Here is an 18,749-nt window from a genome sequence, read left to right on the forward strand (position 1 = left end):
CTCCTCTGACTAAGTAAACAAGGGACCACGATGGCCCAGGACGACAGAACCATGGGATCTTGATCGAGTCTATCATTCATTCCCACACCATCCGCTTTAACTGCTAAATGATAAAATTTATGTTCTAAATATCAAACCTACAAACTCTTCAATTCTCAAAATTTCCAACCATTCCATATACCCATTGTTGCTACTATATGCCATATAACACGTATATTATACGTATCTGATTGACGACTAGCCTTAATCGAAAGTTCTCTCTCATGATTGGGAGGGGTAATTAACTATTATAGGGGCTTGCGCCTATAGGAAACCAAAACTCGGATCATAAAGTTCTTACTAAATGAGGGTGAAATCTCTGGGTAGTTTCTTATCTACAAACCCATCTGCCTTCCAAAATTTACCCCGGAACTTATTCCATTAAAACTCCCTCGCCAAAAGAAAAATCAACAACGGGCGGAGTCCGGGGCCGAATTTTTGAAGCCCACAGGGAGCTTATCATACTTGGAAGGCATGATGCTAAAGTTTTCTCGTCTGGAAGAAAGCTTAGAAGGAGGCAGCGAAGAAAGAAAAACACAGAGCTTCGAGCTCAGCAATCACTACTAGTCCATCCCTCCACACTGCCAGCTCGAAGTGAGTGTTCTCACCTGGAACAAATTTATCGACCTAAGATGGGTGAAAAGGAACAACTCTACTGGTGAGCTAAAAAATCATTCAGGCAGCAGCAAAACCCAGTTCAAATCCCTCGGAGGAAGAGACTTGAATTCCTAACAGCCAAAGTGCACAGGATACTAAAAGTGGCAAAAGATAGAGAATTGATGAAGAGAAAATTCCAACAGGGCAAGAGCAAGGAGAGAAAGGCTACCACCTGTTGTGGAAGCAAAAAAGGAAGACAATCTCTACACAGTGAGCATTAGGGTGTGACATTTAAAACTTGTGTTCAGGGATCCACCATCTAGAGGTCCCGGTGGAAAGGAAAGGACATATAGAGGCTAAAGCCTCGTAAAGAAAGGCCTGAGAAAAGAAGAATAAGTCTAGGTGTGACATCCAATATAACTTACAGGAGATTCGCCCCTACCATGGTTTAAAATTGTGCAATATGAGGTTCGCCTTTGCGCAATTCCAGTGAAAATTGCCTCGAGGCTTACGCCTCAAGTTTTTTATATAAGGCTTGCGTCTCAACTTGGATGAGGCCCGCCTTTAGGCACGAAAGGCGGGCCTCGCCTCACTAGTGTTAGGTTTATGCCTCACCCTATATATATTAAAACTTACATAAATCCTAAAGTAAATCCCCAAACAAATCACACTTCGTGTACCCCCAAGTCACAGCAACGTCCTCTCAAATGCCTTAACCTCCAGCCTGTCGCCTTCGCTACAACCACCAACGTCATAGCCTCCATCAAAGATAACTTGAAAGACAAACACCACCACCACCTCTAAAAATTTTGGAGTATTAATCTCATCTTTATGTTGATGAAAAACATGATTGAAAGAGGAAGATGTCAGAAATAAATGAAGAGAAAACATATTGAGAGGCATTGAACTACACAGATGAGACGGGAGAGATCAATTTATTATAATGACGACTCAAACAAAGATCCCCTCAGTGATGACAAAATATATAATTTTCTAGTTGTTGCCAAATTTTCAGCCTTTTTTAGAAATTAAATGTAGATGAGTAGGGAACTGAGAAAGAAAATATTTGAAGTTAAACTTAATGTTATATGATACTTTTATGCAATTTCTATATTTAATAATTTTTTGCTAATGTAATATTTGTATTTCAAGTATATTTAATGCAATTTATCACTAGTTATTTTACGTCTTGTGCATTTTTTTGTTTCATATGTATGTCATTGTGTTATTTCATAGTTCAATAGAAAGATAATATAATTTTTAAAATATTATTTGAGTATTATATAAAAATTTACTTTTAACATTTATTTGCACTTAACACAATTTTTTTATTTTGAGGCTTACGCCTCAAAACGCCTTGAGGCTTACGCCTCGCCTTACAAACAAAAAATGCCTCAATATATAATTACGCAATTTTAAACATTGGCCCCTACCAACAAAAGCTATCAAAAGTGGGTCTTAAATAAGGCCCACACTGACAGCCGGTTAAATTGTAGACACCTTGGAGAATCCTCCAGGGGATCCCATCAACCACCAGCCTCTTCCAAAGAAAAGGTTGACTCTATCAAAGAATTTTTATTGTCCAATAATGAACCGGAAATTTCAGTCGCACCACCGCTCGGAAATCTAAATACAAGAAGAAGATGAATAAGAAGAAGAATGTGATATCCTACTAATCCACATGATTCACTGATTGAGAGTCATAAGGAGTTGCAAATTGATTGAGAGTTATAAGGAGTTGGGGCGCTACTTCATGTGATGCAAGGGTTAGGGGCGATTGATTAGGAGTTCTAAGTGCAGGAGCAAGATACGCTCATTGAATATTTGAATACTGATGCCAACACTGGTATGAACATTGTACTGATATTGTGACTAACACTAATACAATTTACTATTATGAATATTATTTAGCGTTATTGATTATGAAACTAATATTATTACTAGCATTAATATTATTGTCTGTTACTGCTACTGTGATTGATAATGCAATGGATTGAAATGTGATAAACTATAAAAGAATAAATTGATGCAGATACAAAATTATATAATGATTAATTGATACAGATAATCAGTATAGACCATTGATGCATATATTTCTTTATATGAGTTATGACATATTGTTCTCTTTTATCTTGTATTAATTTCAGTTGTGAGAATTTAGTTACTTGCTGGGCTATGTACTCATTATGTGGTTTAACATGTTTTAAGAAAAAGGTAAGGATCCTATGATATAAGACTTCAGACAAGACAAAAATACAATCACATTTCTTTCTACTGTTCATTGATAAGCTCTAATTAAATGATTAAAATAAAAGACATAATAATTCCAATATAAATCTTGGAGTGTGACAAAAAAACCATGGACATTGAAGTGGTCTATATGGTAGGGCACAGTGATGGTGATGATGATGATGGACAACTGCCACCACCTAGATGGACATATCGGCGCCACTATGAAGCTTGATCCATTGCTAGTAGAGGTGATTACTCATCGGAGGAAAGAGTACAACTTGAAGAAAATCCCTTCGTCATCGACACTGTCACGTTTGCAGATGTGGAGACAGATGAGGCGGCAAATGGAGGTGAAGGATAAAGAAATTTCTCAGTAAAACAATAAGATGATAGAGATGATAACGCAGATGGTGGCAATGATACAGATGATACAGATAACTACTGCTGTAGGTCCTCTGCCCACTCTTACTACCGACCCTCCTAACCTCCAGATGCCCAAAGTTTCAAGAGTGCGAGGCACACCTGAAGGTGGTAATGAGATTAACAACTTGATCCACCAGCCCACTCTGCATAATGTAGCAAGTACCTTGAGCTTGTGACGACTGCATAGCTAGAGGGCATAATCAATAAGAAGATCAAGACTATTATAGCCATTGATTAGGCGGAGAAGTTCATAAGCAAGGGTCGCCCGTATCCGGTAGAATATGATTAGGTGCCCTATCCAAAGGGATATTATGTTCCAAAATTCCATATTTTCAGGGGCAACAATAATTTCTGGCAGCAACTAATGCAATTCAAAGCCATTAGTGAAAACACTGGGGGCACTAAAGCCTTACTTTTGCGGCAATTCGTCAGCAGCCTGAAATTGACTGCTTTCGAATGGTATATCAAATTACAAAATGATTATGTAAAGACATTTGTGGAATTAGAAAGTTTGTTTGTGAAGAGATTCACCAGTGCGACTTAGAAGACGATCATCACTGACCTCGCCTTGGATAAGCAAAAAAAGACGAGTTGCTGACGAAGTATATAATCCGCTGGCATAATTTTAATATAAAGAGTAAACAACAGTTGGAAGAGGAGCATGTCGTTTAGTTATTAATGGAGAACATCGATGATAAGATGTAACCATTCCGGCGCATGACTTTTATCACCACCTTCTAAGATCTACTAGACAGAGTGGTGAAATTTAAAAAGTTGAACTTGTCGAAATCTGAAAACAACTCTGACAAATTCAAAAAGGTCGAAGTCCCGGATGTCAGAAAAAGTGAAGTCTACTCGTTTTCTTTCAGGACTGATAAGAGAAGACAGGTGGCGTATGAAGTAGATAGAGACAAATAGACAGTTTAGAATATAGATAAAGACAAGCAACCAATGTAGTATAAAAACAAGCCAAAACAGGCCTACAATCCTAATCCTTAGCCAAAACTAATACTTAGGGAAAATGATAAGCCTAAAACTTTCCCAGCTGGAGGAGAACACTCGAGACAAGCAATGGAACTGGTGATTGGACCTTCCTATCCCTCAAAGAGAATATGAACAAAGACCATTCTTTCAAAAGGAAAAGTGTCGCCAAATTGTTTCAACAAGCACTTAGAGCAGGTTTAAAACTGCCAGAATGCAAGTGACCCGAGAAATCGATCATACTGGTGACCCAAATTATTGTCCATATCATCAGGTGATTAGCCATCCAATTAAAGATTGCTACGTATTCAAGGATTAGCTAGAAAAAAATACAAGGAAGAATTCATATTATCAGTCAATGTGTTAGTTCATCCCAGAAGAGAATCAACAAGGGTGGTCACATCCTCTTCCATACCCCCGACTAAAGAAAAAGTTGAGGTATCAGCTCAAGATGAATGATGGAAGACTGCAGTCTCCAAGAAGACAGTAAAGGTGCTAAAAAATAGTTTGAAGGAGGTCCTGGCATTAGATGGAAGTCTTCTACTGAGCCAGCGCTAGATCTAAAAGGGTTGCCCATTTTAGATGGATCTACTTCCAAATAGTACCCTGAACAAGTTAGCTCATCAAAATCTAGTAAGGCAAAATCAAATTCCTCCAAGAGAAAAGCCAAACTAAAAAAGCCAAATGAAAAGAAGACAACAACTCAAAAGGTTATTGACAGTTTGGATGAATATTACCAGACCAGACCGCAATATGACCTATTAAGCTCGCTGACTTTATGACGAAGCTAAAAATAGACAAAGTAGAAGAAGCTAATGAAGATTCATTTCCTATGGAAACATGCAAGTCATCTCAATGACATCAACCATGTCGAAAAAAGGATAATATGCTAAGGAAACAACTCTTGAAGTTTGTTTGATGGTGTCATCGATGGACTATATTTCAGAGGATTTATACTTCGTAAATGAGAATGAATCAAAGCCCGATATAATATCATAGATGGAGCATGTAAAGCTGGGTGGTAATTCAGAATCTACAAGCGAATCTTCCGAGGAGACAGGCTAGTTCTGAGGGAGACGCTTCATCAGGTGAACTTGAGTCAGATGAAGTAGCCCAAGTACAATTGAGAATTGACAATATACTACCATCTATGTGGAAGAAAGGGGTTTCCAATAAAGATAAGGGAAATAAAATAGTTGTCAATGAATATATTATTTCCAAAGACCCTCGGAAGAAATGAGTTTCAAACAAAAGGATAGATTATAATATCTTATCTCATATGAGAAAAATTTCAGCGCAACTCAGTACATATAACGCTCTTCTAATGTCTGAAGATCTTCTGGAAACTTTGATTCAGGCTCTCAAAAATCCAAAAAAATATGAAGCATATTTTGTTGAACATTGCATGACTGAAATACAATCTCTAGCGAGCCAATTATTACCTTTGTTGAAATTGATCTGATGTTCATAATGGTAGATTACAATCACCCTCTGGATGTTACTGTAGAGAGCAACATCATCATAATAAGTCGAATTCTGATTAATATTTGGTCTTCTATAAATCTCATAAGCTTAAAAGCACTGAGATCATTGTGCCTTGATGTGCAACACCTTGGGCAAGACAAGCTGATAGTACATGGTTTTAACAAGAAGGGATAGAAGACTATGGGATCATTCATACTCCCTCTTATATTTGGAAAACTTTATACATAGGCTAATTTTCATGTGATTGATGTGGCTACTTCGTTAAAGGCTCTTCTGGGTCGCCCCTGTTGCATGAATACGGTATTGTCTTATCAACCATACACCAGTGTATGAAGTACCTCAAAGACAGAGAGGAACTCAGGGTTTTAGGTGGCATCCAGCCCTTTGTAGTCCATGAAGTGAAAATATATAAAGATGTAAAATACTTCATTCCAAAAGAGTTAAAACCATTAAGCTCTCTTGAAGTGAAGGCATCATATTCAAAAGCTGTAAAATGGCCCAAGCAGGAAGGTGAGAAAAAGCAAGCGGGGAAAAAGAAGGCAACGCCGACCCCCCTAAAGTAGCCATCAATTCCAAACCAAGCAAAATTGTGCCTCGCCATGGGAGTGACATAGAGGAGGATGACGTTACCCCTGTCAAATCCAAGAAGACCCGCAAGTCTTTAGTCAAAGGGAAGAAAAATGGGGAATATTCAGATTCTGATTATGACTACGAGTCTACCTATGCGAGTAAGGAGCAATGTGTTTTCTTGAGAAGAATAGGTACCCTGTCAATATCAGAAAGTATATTCGTAGTCACACGTCTTCCGCAATAGCATTTCAAAGAAATTATCCCTTGTGAAATGCATAACACGAAGAACTCTATACGTTTTACGCACCACCTCTGAGTAAAAATAGAGGGCCAGGGAGTTTATTCTATAAATCTGGAGAACAACAAGAAGAAAATTTTGATTGGTTTGTCAAGCTCATTGATTATGGATAGATAATTCCTACAATAATGCCTAGGTATTATCTCAGAAGAATTCAAAGGCTGATGTGAGAACAAGGTATTCGCGTCGGTGTCCCTAAACGACGAATTTGTATCATTCTAAAAAGTTATGGTATGCTAAAAGTCCTCTCATATCATGAAAGAAGGATAATCTTATAAGAAAAGGCCTCAGATTCATTGTACGAAAGTATTCCTGAAAGGAAATTTGTTGTGAACGTGCGGGGAAGTTAAATCTGATGACGACAGCGAGGCAAAGCTCTACAAAATCAATATTTCGGATGAGCAACCTGTAGAAGCTAAACCTGCACCATAAGAGCTCGAAGATGGTGGGCAAACTGCCACGATGGATGAACTGAAGTAAGTCAACTTAGGGATTGAAGAAGATCCTCACCCGACCTTCATCAGTGCTCTTCTCCCCGAAGATCAAGTTGAAGAAATGAAAGAACTTTTATGCGAATTCAAGAATTGATTTGTTTGGACATATCCTAAGATGCCCAGTTTATCCCCTGATGTAACAGTTCACAGATTGACCATTAAATCAGACGTAGTGCCCATCAAGCAAACTCCAAGGAGAATGAGATTGAAAATTGAATAATATATGATTGCATAAACAAATAAGCTCATGGATGTATGCTTCGTTCGTGAAGAAAAATATGTCGATTGGATCACCAACATTGTCCCCGTCAAGAAGAACAGTCAGATTCGTATATGCATTGACTTTCGAGACCTCAATAAGGCGTATCCAAAAGACGACTTTCTGCTCATAGTGTCAGAGCTCTTAGTTCATAACACATCCAACTATGATATGTTCTCCTTTATAGACAGATCATCGGGATACAACTAGATCAAGATGGCGTCTGAAGAAGAGAATCATACATCATTCAGAACACCTATCAACATATTCTGCTACACGATTATGCCCTTTGGCCTAAAGAATGTTGGTGCTATCTATAGCGGGCAATGACGCACGTCTTTAATGAGTTAATCCATCAAAAGGTTGAATGCTATGTGGATGATCTCCTCGTCAAGAGCATAAATCGAAATGACCACCTAAGTGACTTGAGGACCGTATTTGAGAGGATCAGAAAGTTCGATTTGAAGATTAATCCATTTAAATGTGCTTTGAGATCTTCTCGGGGAAGTTTCTAGGGTACGACGATTGCCATCGAGGAATTGAGATCGACCCCAACAAAATTAAGGCGACTATGGAGATGCCGCCTCCCAAGAACCTTCGACAACTTTACTCATTGTAAGGGCAACTGGCTTTTATTCGGAGATTCATATCGAATCTATCGGGTAGGTGACGGCCATTTTCGAAACAGATGAAGAAAGATGTCCACTTCAAATGGGACAGAGAGTGGGAAGAGGCCTTTGACAGTATTAAGAGATACTTTTTAACCCCGCCTATTCTTCAGTGCAAATTTCGGGGAAGCCTCTTATCCTGTATACAACAGCATTGGAAGAGTTCTTCGGAGCACTACTGGCCCAGTATAATGAAGGTAAGGAGAATGCACTCTATTATACCAGCTGAAGGTTAATTGGAGCATATATACACTATTTTCCAATTGAGAAGTACTGTTTGGCGCTGATTTTTGCTATCTAAAAACTTCATCATTACATGTCTCATAAAATTACGTTGTTATCAATGATCGATCAGCTAAAGTTCTTGATAACAAGACAAGCGTTGACAGGTCGTATAGCAAGATGAGCAATAATACTTCTGCAATTTAATATCACGTATATCCACAAAAAATAGCAAAATGGAAGGTCTTGACAGATTTTCTCGCTGCACATCCCATTCATGTAGATTCACCGCTCAATGATGATATGTCCGATGAACAAATTATGCATGTCCAACAGGAACCACGAGTTTGGGAGATATACGTCGAAGGAGCATCGTCGATTAAACCGACCCAACCTCTAAATCTAACAAACGCTTGGGTCGGCATCGGTCTCATTTTCATAACGCCTGAGGGAGGCATAAAGAGATATTCATTTGGTCAAACCAAACCCTGAACCAACAACGAGGTTGAATACAAAGCTTTAATAGCGGGTATGGAGATCGCTATATCAATCGAAATCCAAAACCTCCAAGTTTTTGGTGACTCTCAGCTTGTGATAAATCAAGTACTAGGCGTCTATAGAATTAGCAAGCTTGAGTTGGCCTATTAACACCGGCGAGTCCTTGAGCTGATAAAGAAAATTTCATCCGTCAAGTTAGCTCGAGTTTCCCGATATCAAAATAACAAAACATATTGTCTGGCTAAATTAGCTAAGGAGATGACAAATTTGAATGACGAGCCTATGTTGATTGGAGTCCATACTTGTCGGGTCTTGGAGCCAACAATTTTGTAGTTCCTGCAGGAAGAGGGATTACCAAATCAAAGCCAGCAGGATGCAACTCCGGTTGATCCTCAACCTCCTCAATAAGTTATTCTTGAAAATCAACTAGGTGAATATCAAGTAGTCAAAAGGAGGCGCAAAGCTAGTGTCATTTGAGAATCATGATGATAGTGCTTGGACATCGAAGAACAAGATAATTGGAGGCAACCTTTTATCATCTGCTTTAGAGAAAGCAAATTACCAACATATAAATCGCTAGTTGTACAAATCAGAAAAAGAGCGTTGTGATGCATGTATGTCAAAAATACGTTGAATCGAAGAGCTTTTGAACAAATGTGGCTAAAATGTTTAGGGACCAAAGAAACCAATAAGGTGATAGTAGAAGTTCATGAAGAACTTTGTGTTGTACACCAATCAGGTCCCAAAATAGCGATCAAAATCAAGAGAATAGGTTATTATTTACTAGCATTAATAAAGGGTTATATTGATCATGTTAAGAGGTACCATAAGTGTTTGATCAACGGTGATGTATACATCAACCATCAAATCCATTGCACCCTACAGTGGCACCTTGGTCATTTGAATGTTGGGACACTGATATAATTGGGCCGATAGATCCGCCAACATCCGCAGACACCACTTCTTTCTGACAACAACTAACTATTTTTTTAAGTGGGCAGAAGCGGCTCCATTCAAAGAAGACTCATCTGAATATATAATCAACTTCTTCACCTATAATGTTGTCTACAGATTCGGTGTACCATGCCGCATAATCTTGGACAAAGATACAACATTCAAAAGCACTAAAATTCATAAATTCGTTGATCGACATAAAATCGATTAGCAATACTCATCCATATATAATCAAAGGGAAAACGGCCTAGTAGAGGCCTTCAACAAAACACTGGTTAAGCTGCTCAAGAAAATTATTACTGAGAACAAAAGAGAGTGGCATACTAAGATGATAGAAGCAAGAGCGAGTTCGTAAGACACAATGTCAAGCTATCCTTGATCCCACATGGTAATTCCCATAAGTAGATTTTTCTAATGTAAAAGCAATAAGGCCTACTTCACGAGCCTCCATCATTCGAAGTTTCAATCTGGATCATTGGGCATCTCCATTAGCAAAATGTTATGCTTTACGCTTTAATCAACTTTTATGCATTAGTCATTATGAACACATACACTACCTGGCCATCTCGCCTCTAGGACAAGGTTTTAAGACCTCATCATTGAGTTTCCCAGTAATCAAAAGGTTACAAGTTCCACCCTTAGGCATCTCTACTAATAGAGTTGAAAGTATTAGCCTAACATCAAATCCAAGTTATATAATTCAATTCAACACACAAATAGACCTGAGTTGCCCCACCTATAGGACAAGGTCATAAGAACTTCCAATGAGCCTTCCTATGATCAAGAGAATGCAAGTCCCGTTTGTAGGTTCTTCCAACATCGGGATAATAAGCCCTACTGCTGGCATCTCTAACAGCAAATATGCACCAAATCTTAATCATTGGGGCCTATTAACATACATTCACGAAGATATTTGACTTCATATTCGCATGAGTCCTACAAATATATTTTTGATGAATATTTGAATTTGCACCTATTAGGTGGGGTCATAAGACCCACAATTAGAACTTTGAGGTGAGGTTGTAAGACCCAAAATCGAGCCTTCCTTCGAAGAGAGGTTATAAATGTCACTTATTCGCAAAGAAAATTTGAAGCTTCGTAAATTCACATAGCTACCTTCTAAGTGTTTTATATTTAAAAGGAATAGACTTTGCATTACTTAGAATAGGTCATAATCCCATAAGTCTCATCTATATTCTTGAGTTACGACATAATCCTATGAGTATCATCTATACTCTCAAGTCAGGCCATAATCTCATAAGCCTTACATACATCTTAGGGTCAATCGAAATATCACTAGTCCCACATGCATAGTCAGGCTGTACTACAATCACATAAGTTTCATCTATATTCTTGGGTTGGGCCATAACCCCAAAAAATTCCACATACATCTTCGGGATAGGCAATAATCATATAAGTCTCACTTTTCAAGTCTCTGTAATCAAACTAGTATGCCTCAACCTTCCAAATATTGAAATTCAACACACAAATAAACCTGAGTTGCCCCACCATAGGCTTACAAATTGGTTTTGAAGTGATCCAACTTGGTTTAACTCAAGGCTCCCTAGTCAAGGAAATGCATTGATAAGAAAATCAACCCTTTATCATGAGATGCAAGCAATAAGAGGTAGAGCTTCGAGGATTGATCCTCATGATAACAACAAATAACCATCACTATGTGCCTTGGGTGCATTTATGTTGGGTTAGGCCTAACCTCATCTCGAACAACCGAATTAGCCATGCCAATGCTATCGAACAAGAAGCAACCATGCCTTGATTATTCTGATTGCAGTCAACAATATTTGGTTGCCTCTAAGCCAACTTTTCATGAATCAACTCAATGAGCTGAATCTTCAATGATCATATCCTTAAACCTTTGAACTATAACAAGCTATATTAGTCCCTTTACACCTTTTTTGTCTGAGTGGGTTCCACTTTGAAGAGATAAACCCTTCGATATACTACTCATTAATTTAATTGCAATATCTGATAAGACGCAATCCATGACTATTAATTAGACTCAATGGATGATGTGGCCTTTTGATCATCTGCCATTGGTAAATTAAGCCAACCATGTTAACCTAGGATGATGCAACTCATGGGATCTTAATTTGGTTGAAAATATCTCTATATAGTACATGTTATGTGTAGAATCTGATTGTGTTGATCAATATGGTTATTCTATTGTCACGGACCTCAAAGCTTGTCGTGTTCGCTGGGGGTGCAGGGGGTGCAGGGGGTTTAAGCACCCGAAATTTTTTTTCCCGTAAAATGCTCCGGCGCCGCGTATCTGAGCGCCCCGGCACTGCATACTTGAGCGCCCCTGCGCTAAAAGACAGAGAGCAGAGCGCCGCAGCAGTATATAGATGATGTCGCACCGGATCTAGACAGAGGTTTGAGCGCCGCAGCACCCCAAACTGGCACCGCAGCATTGCGAAGTGGATTGTAAGGTTTTCTTTCTCATTTTTATGAAGGGTGCCCCTTAGGGTACTTGGCTTCCTCTTGTTTTTTGTGTTTGCGGACATTGAGAATGGTGCATGTGAGAAGACAAGGAAGACGAGAGCGAGAGAAGAAAGATCTATACTTATTTCTCTCAATTTTCATAGTGAATTTTTTTGGTGTGGTGTGGCTCTGTGATTTTTTCCCTATTTTGGGTTTTTCTATGTTAAATCCTGATGTTCATTACTTTTCCGCTGCTTTTACTTTCTTGCTTGTTTCTTCATTGTGGTGTTTACTCCTCATCTCCCCAACAACATTGGACATGGGAAATCTCTCGGACCTTATCCTATTTTATCTTCTGAACTCTATGCTGCTTACATTCATTTTCGAATAAAAAAAGATAGACGAAAAAAAAAACATAAAACCACAAGCACGTGAGTGTTTTTCATAGGCCACAAACATATTATGAAAAAGAATTACTAAATTAATGAATATATGATCATATAACTAGTAAACTTTAAGAGTCAAAGTCACACGGTCAAATTAGAAAGATCTTTGGGACATAATGTGATAAGCGTGTGAAAGCATGAAATATCTGTTAAAATAATCAATGATACTAGCTATATTGATCCAAGTAATGGGAGGTGAAGAAGTAAATACAAGTTAAATATAGTAAAAATGATTATTTGAAGACGATTTAAATAAAATTAGAAAGACCCTTGCCAAATAATGAATAAAAAAGAAAATCAAGTACCTGGGGCATTTGCTTTTGTGTGTGCTGGAGCCCATCTGCATTGGATATTTGTTTTCCAGCTGATAGGCCAGAATCATAAGACTGAGCTAAGGAGAAGCCAGCCACAGAAGAGTTTCCACTAATCAAATTATGAGCAATAGCTCCTTCTACTCTTGGTCGTTTTGAAGGATGACTAGATAGCCCCATCGCTTCACTTGACGTTTCATTTTGCTTTACCAACCCTACAGAGCTTGGTTCTGTGCTGATTCTTGATGCAGAAATTAAATCTAGGCTGGACCAAGATGGCCTAGCTTCCCTCGAAAGCATCTCCAGCCCGCTTGATAGCAGTGGATGATTCAACGAGGAAATCTGTAATTAGTTAAATAAGTTAAAATTTTGAAGCCAATTAAGGGGAGGTGACAATAAACAATTCTGCTGAGTCCACTAGGCTAATAATAAGGAAGAATCAAATAAAGTGCAAGGAGATCTGTTGCATGAACAAATGCAAATAGCCATCATTGGCAACCTTTATTATTGAGGCTTGGGTCCATAAATGGCTGCTTTCATTGCCCTACAGACTGGTGAAAATGCTGGGGCCGATTAAGAAAGATGGGACAATATACAATTCTCCTAATTCAATTGGCCAATACTAAGAAAGAAGCATCAAATTAAGTGGAAAAAAGGAGGCTTAATCCACAAACAAAAGCGATTAGTTATTATCTTTGAAGGCAATTAGCGATCATTAGGTTCAAGCATACAAGACAACTAAATATAACCAATCAGTTCTATGCATTTGCTGATGCAATAGAAGATCTATATATAAAAAATATTAATATGTGCGGTTATAGAAGAACATCTGATGCGTTGCTGATGTTTGGACAAACTAGAGACAATCGTTTAATCAATTGCAACTCCTTTGACCATTGCCTATCAAAATTAAACTACGCCAGCTAAAAGCTCACAGGCAACAATACGATAGGAAATACTTGAATTCGCAAGTAATCCGAGAGGAACTACTTGAATTCGCATGCAACCCTAGAGATAATTGGTAAAAACAGAAGAAATAATGCAAAAATCTGAATGAAATCACTCCAAAAATGATAGATTGCAAAAATGGAATCAAAGCCAAACAAACTCAAAGCAAGATATAAAGTGATCCTCAATTCGAGAGGAGGATTGTTCTCTCTCAAATCTCTAGACAAGGAGTCTAGAGCCCAAGTGCCAAGGAAACTTCAAGAGAACACAAATCAAGCATACCCTAACCCTAAAACACCTCCTCATATTTAATACATAAACTTTCTAAATCAAAACTCCCTCCAAAGCCCTAGCCGCCCCCTCCTTTCCCCCTTTAGATTCAATTTGAATAGTGGGACTGGGACCCACTATTGTGGGCGGCAAGGAGAGAGGAGGCGGTATTAGCCCGCCTCCTATAGACATAAACCGGCCTTGGGTAGGCTGATTCAGGAGTTGGGGTCGGTTAAGGAGGAACCAGCCTAACACAATATTCCTCCACAACAAGCATCCTATTGCCACACCTACACTCATCTATTGTGCAACGCGCAGGCACAATAAAATGTGCATGCAAAACTAACTTTGTCATAGACCTGTCTTTAGCCTACATTGTAGAACTATTATTCATCTTCCATGCATCTAATCAGCGTAAGGGCAAACTTTGTACCTTCTATAATTAACTAAACCAAAAACTCGGTATCAATGGCAATAAAAAACCAAGGTGAGAGACTTGGACTGGCAGGCAATCAACTATAGGTACGGAAGTTCTCATTAAAATTAATACGCATGTTTAATAGTAATGTTTGAGTTCATTGAAACTTTGGATAAACAATACTTTGTACGACTACATTTAAATATATGAACTGAGCATCTAGTGGGGTACATAATTCAATAAAATAGTAAAAATATATCTTGTGATTGACCATAATTATTATACAGTAACAAAAAATGATATAAATTTCTAAAGAAGATTAAGCTTTCCTGAATATTAATAGTTAAATTGTACAAAGCAAGCATATTAATATTTTAGCGAGCAACTCTTACCTGGGATGTCAAAGGATGAGGCAAAAATGACTGCTGCAGACTTGTATTTGGCAGGGTCCCTTGATGTTGATGGCCAATACTTGTAGTTCCAAGTGGTCTGGAATGGTGCAATAGAGATGACTGAACTTGTGGTAAAGAACTTACGGAAGTTGGTAAAGGTAGAACTTGGACATTTGGGTTCATAGCCACATCGGCTAATCCTGGAATTGTTCCTTGTGCTGGAATTTGATTTTGTGGCAGAGGTGGCCGATAAGATTGAAGAGGTACATATTTAGGGGGAAGTGAAGAATGCTGGAAAACTGCAGAGTTTGGCAAAACATTTTTTCCCTGGGCTTCAGATGGTTTCAAACATGTTTCAATCGCCGATTCTCTCTGTAAAGCAACTTGACCAAGATAGGTTGTCACAGGTTTGAGGTCCTGTTTATTATCCTGGACTGAAGACGTTGCTACTGCACTTGAAGTTTTCTGGTTACCTGCCACTTGCAGCTGCATGCCCATCAACATAACAAAAGGATTCGACAAGGGAAAAAATCAGCATTGATACATAAAACTATTCTATTTAAGCTGCAAAAATCAAAATTTAAAGAAATGAGGCCCACCATTTGTGGCGTTACCATACCAAGCATAATTTCTGCCTGCATGGCACAAGAAAAATAAAAAACGACACTTTAGATTATTCAGATCAGGAAAAGCTTGAATGGATGAGAATCATACACAAAATGAGAATCTTATCACAAAAATAAAAATATTCTTTTCAACTGTTACTCTAGATTGGCCATGTATGTGATAGGCCGGTTCTCACTGAACTGGCCCAACCAGCCCAAAGAGGGCCGGCTCATGTATACAGGAGGCGGGCCGCCTCCTTATTGCCGCAAATCCTAGTGGGGTCCACTAGGAAGCAAATTCAGGAAGAAGAGAGGGGTGACTAGAGTTTGAGGGAATTTTTTGAATGAGGAGTTTTGAATTGAAGTATTAAATAGGAAGAGATGGTTAGGGTTACGGTTATGCTTGATTATTGTGTTCTCTTGTAGTTTCTTCTTAGTGTCTTGGGCTCTAGATTCATCTAGAGATTGGGAGAGAACGATCCTCCTCTCAAATTGAGGATCAATTGTATCTTCGCTTTGTTTTCTTCAATTGATTTGATTCCTACAATAAAATCTACTGTTTTTTATTGTTTTCATTGGAATTGTTGAGTTTTTCCCACTGCTTTTATCAATCTTGTAGAGTTTACTTGAAATATTCAAGTATTTCCTATCAGTATGATCCCTCTAAATAAATGAATAAATAAAAAGATCATTATTGCTAGGAGGATTAACATTCGTAGCATGCTATTTTTATGTATTTAGCATATATAATACATAAACTTCGATATAACACTTTATACATTAATCACATCAAAACATTTGTATGAAAAGGTTCATTTCATTTAAAAAAAATAATATTAGTAATATTTTTTATGTGATTAAAATATTTTGGTGTAATAGAGGCAAATATCAAAATTTAGATGTTATATATTTAAATACATTAAAATTATGTGGTATGCACTTGAATCTTCCTTGCTATTATCAACATCTTCAGTCGCAGTAACATGAGTGATATGCCCAGCTTCTGACAAAAGAAATTTCCAAGTAAACTACATGCAAATGGAAACAACAAATGTCTTTTCCATACTTTTAAGTACTGCGACAGAACTTCCCTCATAAAAGCATAAGCTTTTATCATTGATACAAACAAAAAGAAAACCACGCGTCAGTATTTCTATTCACATTAATCTTTAGCTAGGCAACTAAGCGTAAGAGATCAGTTGATATTTGCTATTGGCACAGTACTTAGGCTCAACTGGATGCTGCCTGCCAGAAGGTAGATAAGTTTTTGGCAGAATAAGTTCATACAAAAATTTGGAAGATTAAAGGGAAAGTAACCTGAAAAAGTGCCTTTGTCAATTTTGGACTCTCTTGCAGTAGTTGCTGAGCCTGAGCCCTGTTTTTTGTAGCCAAGGCCTAGAAAAAAACTTGAGGTTAAAATTTCATTTAATACATATCTAAGGATATTTGGGGAGCAAAAGTCGAGAAAAAAAAAAAGTCACCTTCATCTCCAACATAATTTCATTCAGCTGGTATCTGGACATGCTTGCCAGGTAATTGGTCAAAGGATCATTTCCAGAACCAGGAACACTGGGAAGACCATTTCTGAATTGTGGTAGACTACTATTCTGAGGTACACCTAATGCTTCGGCCATAACAGAGGCAGCTGTAGCTGCCTGAGGAAGCACTAATATTTGACGGAGGGTTGCATCTCCAACAAATGGTTGACCAGCTAATGATTTCTGGCTATCTGTAAATATGTTTCAAGAGGATTAGTGAAGGATATATAGGCAAAGAACCAAAAACAATCTTGTAAGGAGTAAGTTCCACAAACAAATGTAAATTCAAAGAAGAGAATCGACCAGTGCTTGATGTCAATCCCGGACCGCCACGACCCTGCAATAAAATTTTGCCATTCAGTCTACTATTTTAAGGAAATAGATAGACAATAAAGTGGAAATGGATAAATTCCAAGTTCATGCAAATAACATCTTCTTATATTACGTTTTAAGAACAATATCTCAGATAAATTGAAGAAGCATATGATTATATGCAGTTATATGCAAGGTATACAACCTTAGTCCATTTATTGATACAGTGGTTAGAATTGGGAATTTGAAACTGGGTATTACTTAACTAAAAATTCCAGTAAATCAGATAAGGCCACTACAATATGATGAAAAATTCATCGAGCGCATTGAGCTTAATCTTGGAAGTCCAATAATGAATTAGGAATCAAGTTGAGCATGGCTCAAGCTCACTATTGGCACTTTAATCTCAAAAACTCCACAGTGAGGTCAAAATCAAGTTGCCCATGAGGGGAGGGTTTGTGGAGGGCATGGGGAGTGGAGAGGAGGAAGATGGAGAAAAATAAGGAAAAAGACAGTAGAAGTTTTACATAATTTGTACCTGTAATGCTGCACTTAAACCAATTAATTCTAGTATTTAAAAATTCAGCATTCAGATTTTAAATAAAAGAGTTGTTTATCAATCAATCCACTGGCTAAGTCAAGTTCAGCTTAAGCTTGAGGTCATTTATGGCATGAGCTTACTAGAAGGCCTGAGCTGGTTTGTGGGTGAAATAAGCTCAGTTGTGAGCCAATAACCCAAACAAGCTAAGTAGGATCGAGAAACCCCAAGGATGATTCCCAAAACTGGGCAAGCTAAGTCGTCTACACTTGAAAAAATCTTTAAGGATGGTCCCAACACCAGGGCAGCACTTTTTTGCTAGCTTGATTAGAAAGATGGGTTTGTCTAGGTGTAAACTTGACGAAGACCTAATCTGATGTGATACCAGAAATTGGATTTTAGAAAATTAATAAAATTTGTTAAAATAATGACAATACAATCTTAATGATTCTCAAAATTGAACCTTCCAAGAGATCTTAGATTTCAACTACGCTTAGGCAAGTTATTACCGCTAAATTAGCAAGATCTATAAAATAACGACAACAATAAATAGTAAAGCAAATGAAAATCCAACGAGAATCCGGCGGTTAACAAAGCGATTGTCTCACCTTGAGGCTACGCTCATTTGTCTACTTCTAGGGTTGGCGGGAGAAGAAGAACCACACAAGAGATGAAACCACTCCGAGGGCGACGGTGCCGGAGATCTGTAGTGAAGGAGAGGAAGGCGTAGGATGTGGAGGTGGCGCGGAAAGTCGTCCGTTGATGGTCCACTCGTAGTCCGGACGTTGTCTATCAATGACTTGGATGAG

General features: G+C 38.1%; 1 protein-coding gene across 1 annotated transcript in view; it reads right to left on the reverse strand.

Moving 5' to 3' along the window:
- The window catches only part of LOC110107497 (cleavage stimulating factor 64), a 40,708-nt gene that overhangs the window by 7,846 nt on the left and 14,113 nt on the right, over positions 1 to 18,749 (reverse strand). Inside the window, exons 4-9 of the mRNA XM_020837771.2 lie at positions 17,394 to 17,427; positions 17,034 to 17,281; positions 16,870 to 16,947; positions 15,547 to 15,582; positions 14,948 to 15,433; positions 12,914 to 13,261 (exon numbers count right to left, since the gene is read on the reverse strand). Coding sequence (XP_020693430.1) covers positions 12,914 to 13,261; positions 14,948 to 15,433; positions 15,547 to 15,582; positions 16,870 to 16,947; positions 17,034 to 17,281; positions 17,394 to 17,427 — 1,230 coding nt within the window. The remainder of the gene's footprint in view (positions 1 to 12,913; positions 13,262 to 14,947; positions 15,434 to 15,546; positions 15,583 to 16,869; positions 16,948 to 17,033; positions 17,282 to 17,393; positions 17,428 to 18,749) is intronic.

This window comes from Dendrobium catenatum, unplaced genomic scaffold, assembly GCF_001605985.2.
Source record: "Dendrobium catenatum unplaced genomic scaffold, ASM160598v2 fragScaff_scaffold_1105, whole genome shotgun sequence".
NCBI classification, from domain to species: Eukaryota; Viridiplantae; Streptophyta; class Magnoliopsida; order Asparagales; family Orchidaceae; genus Dendrobium; species Dendrobium catenatum.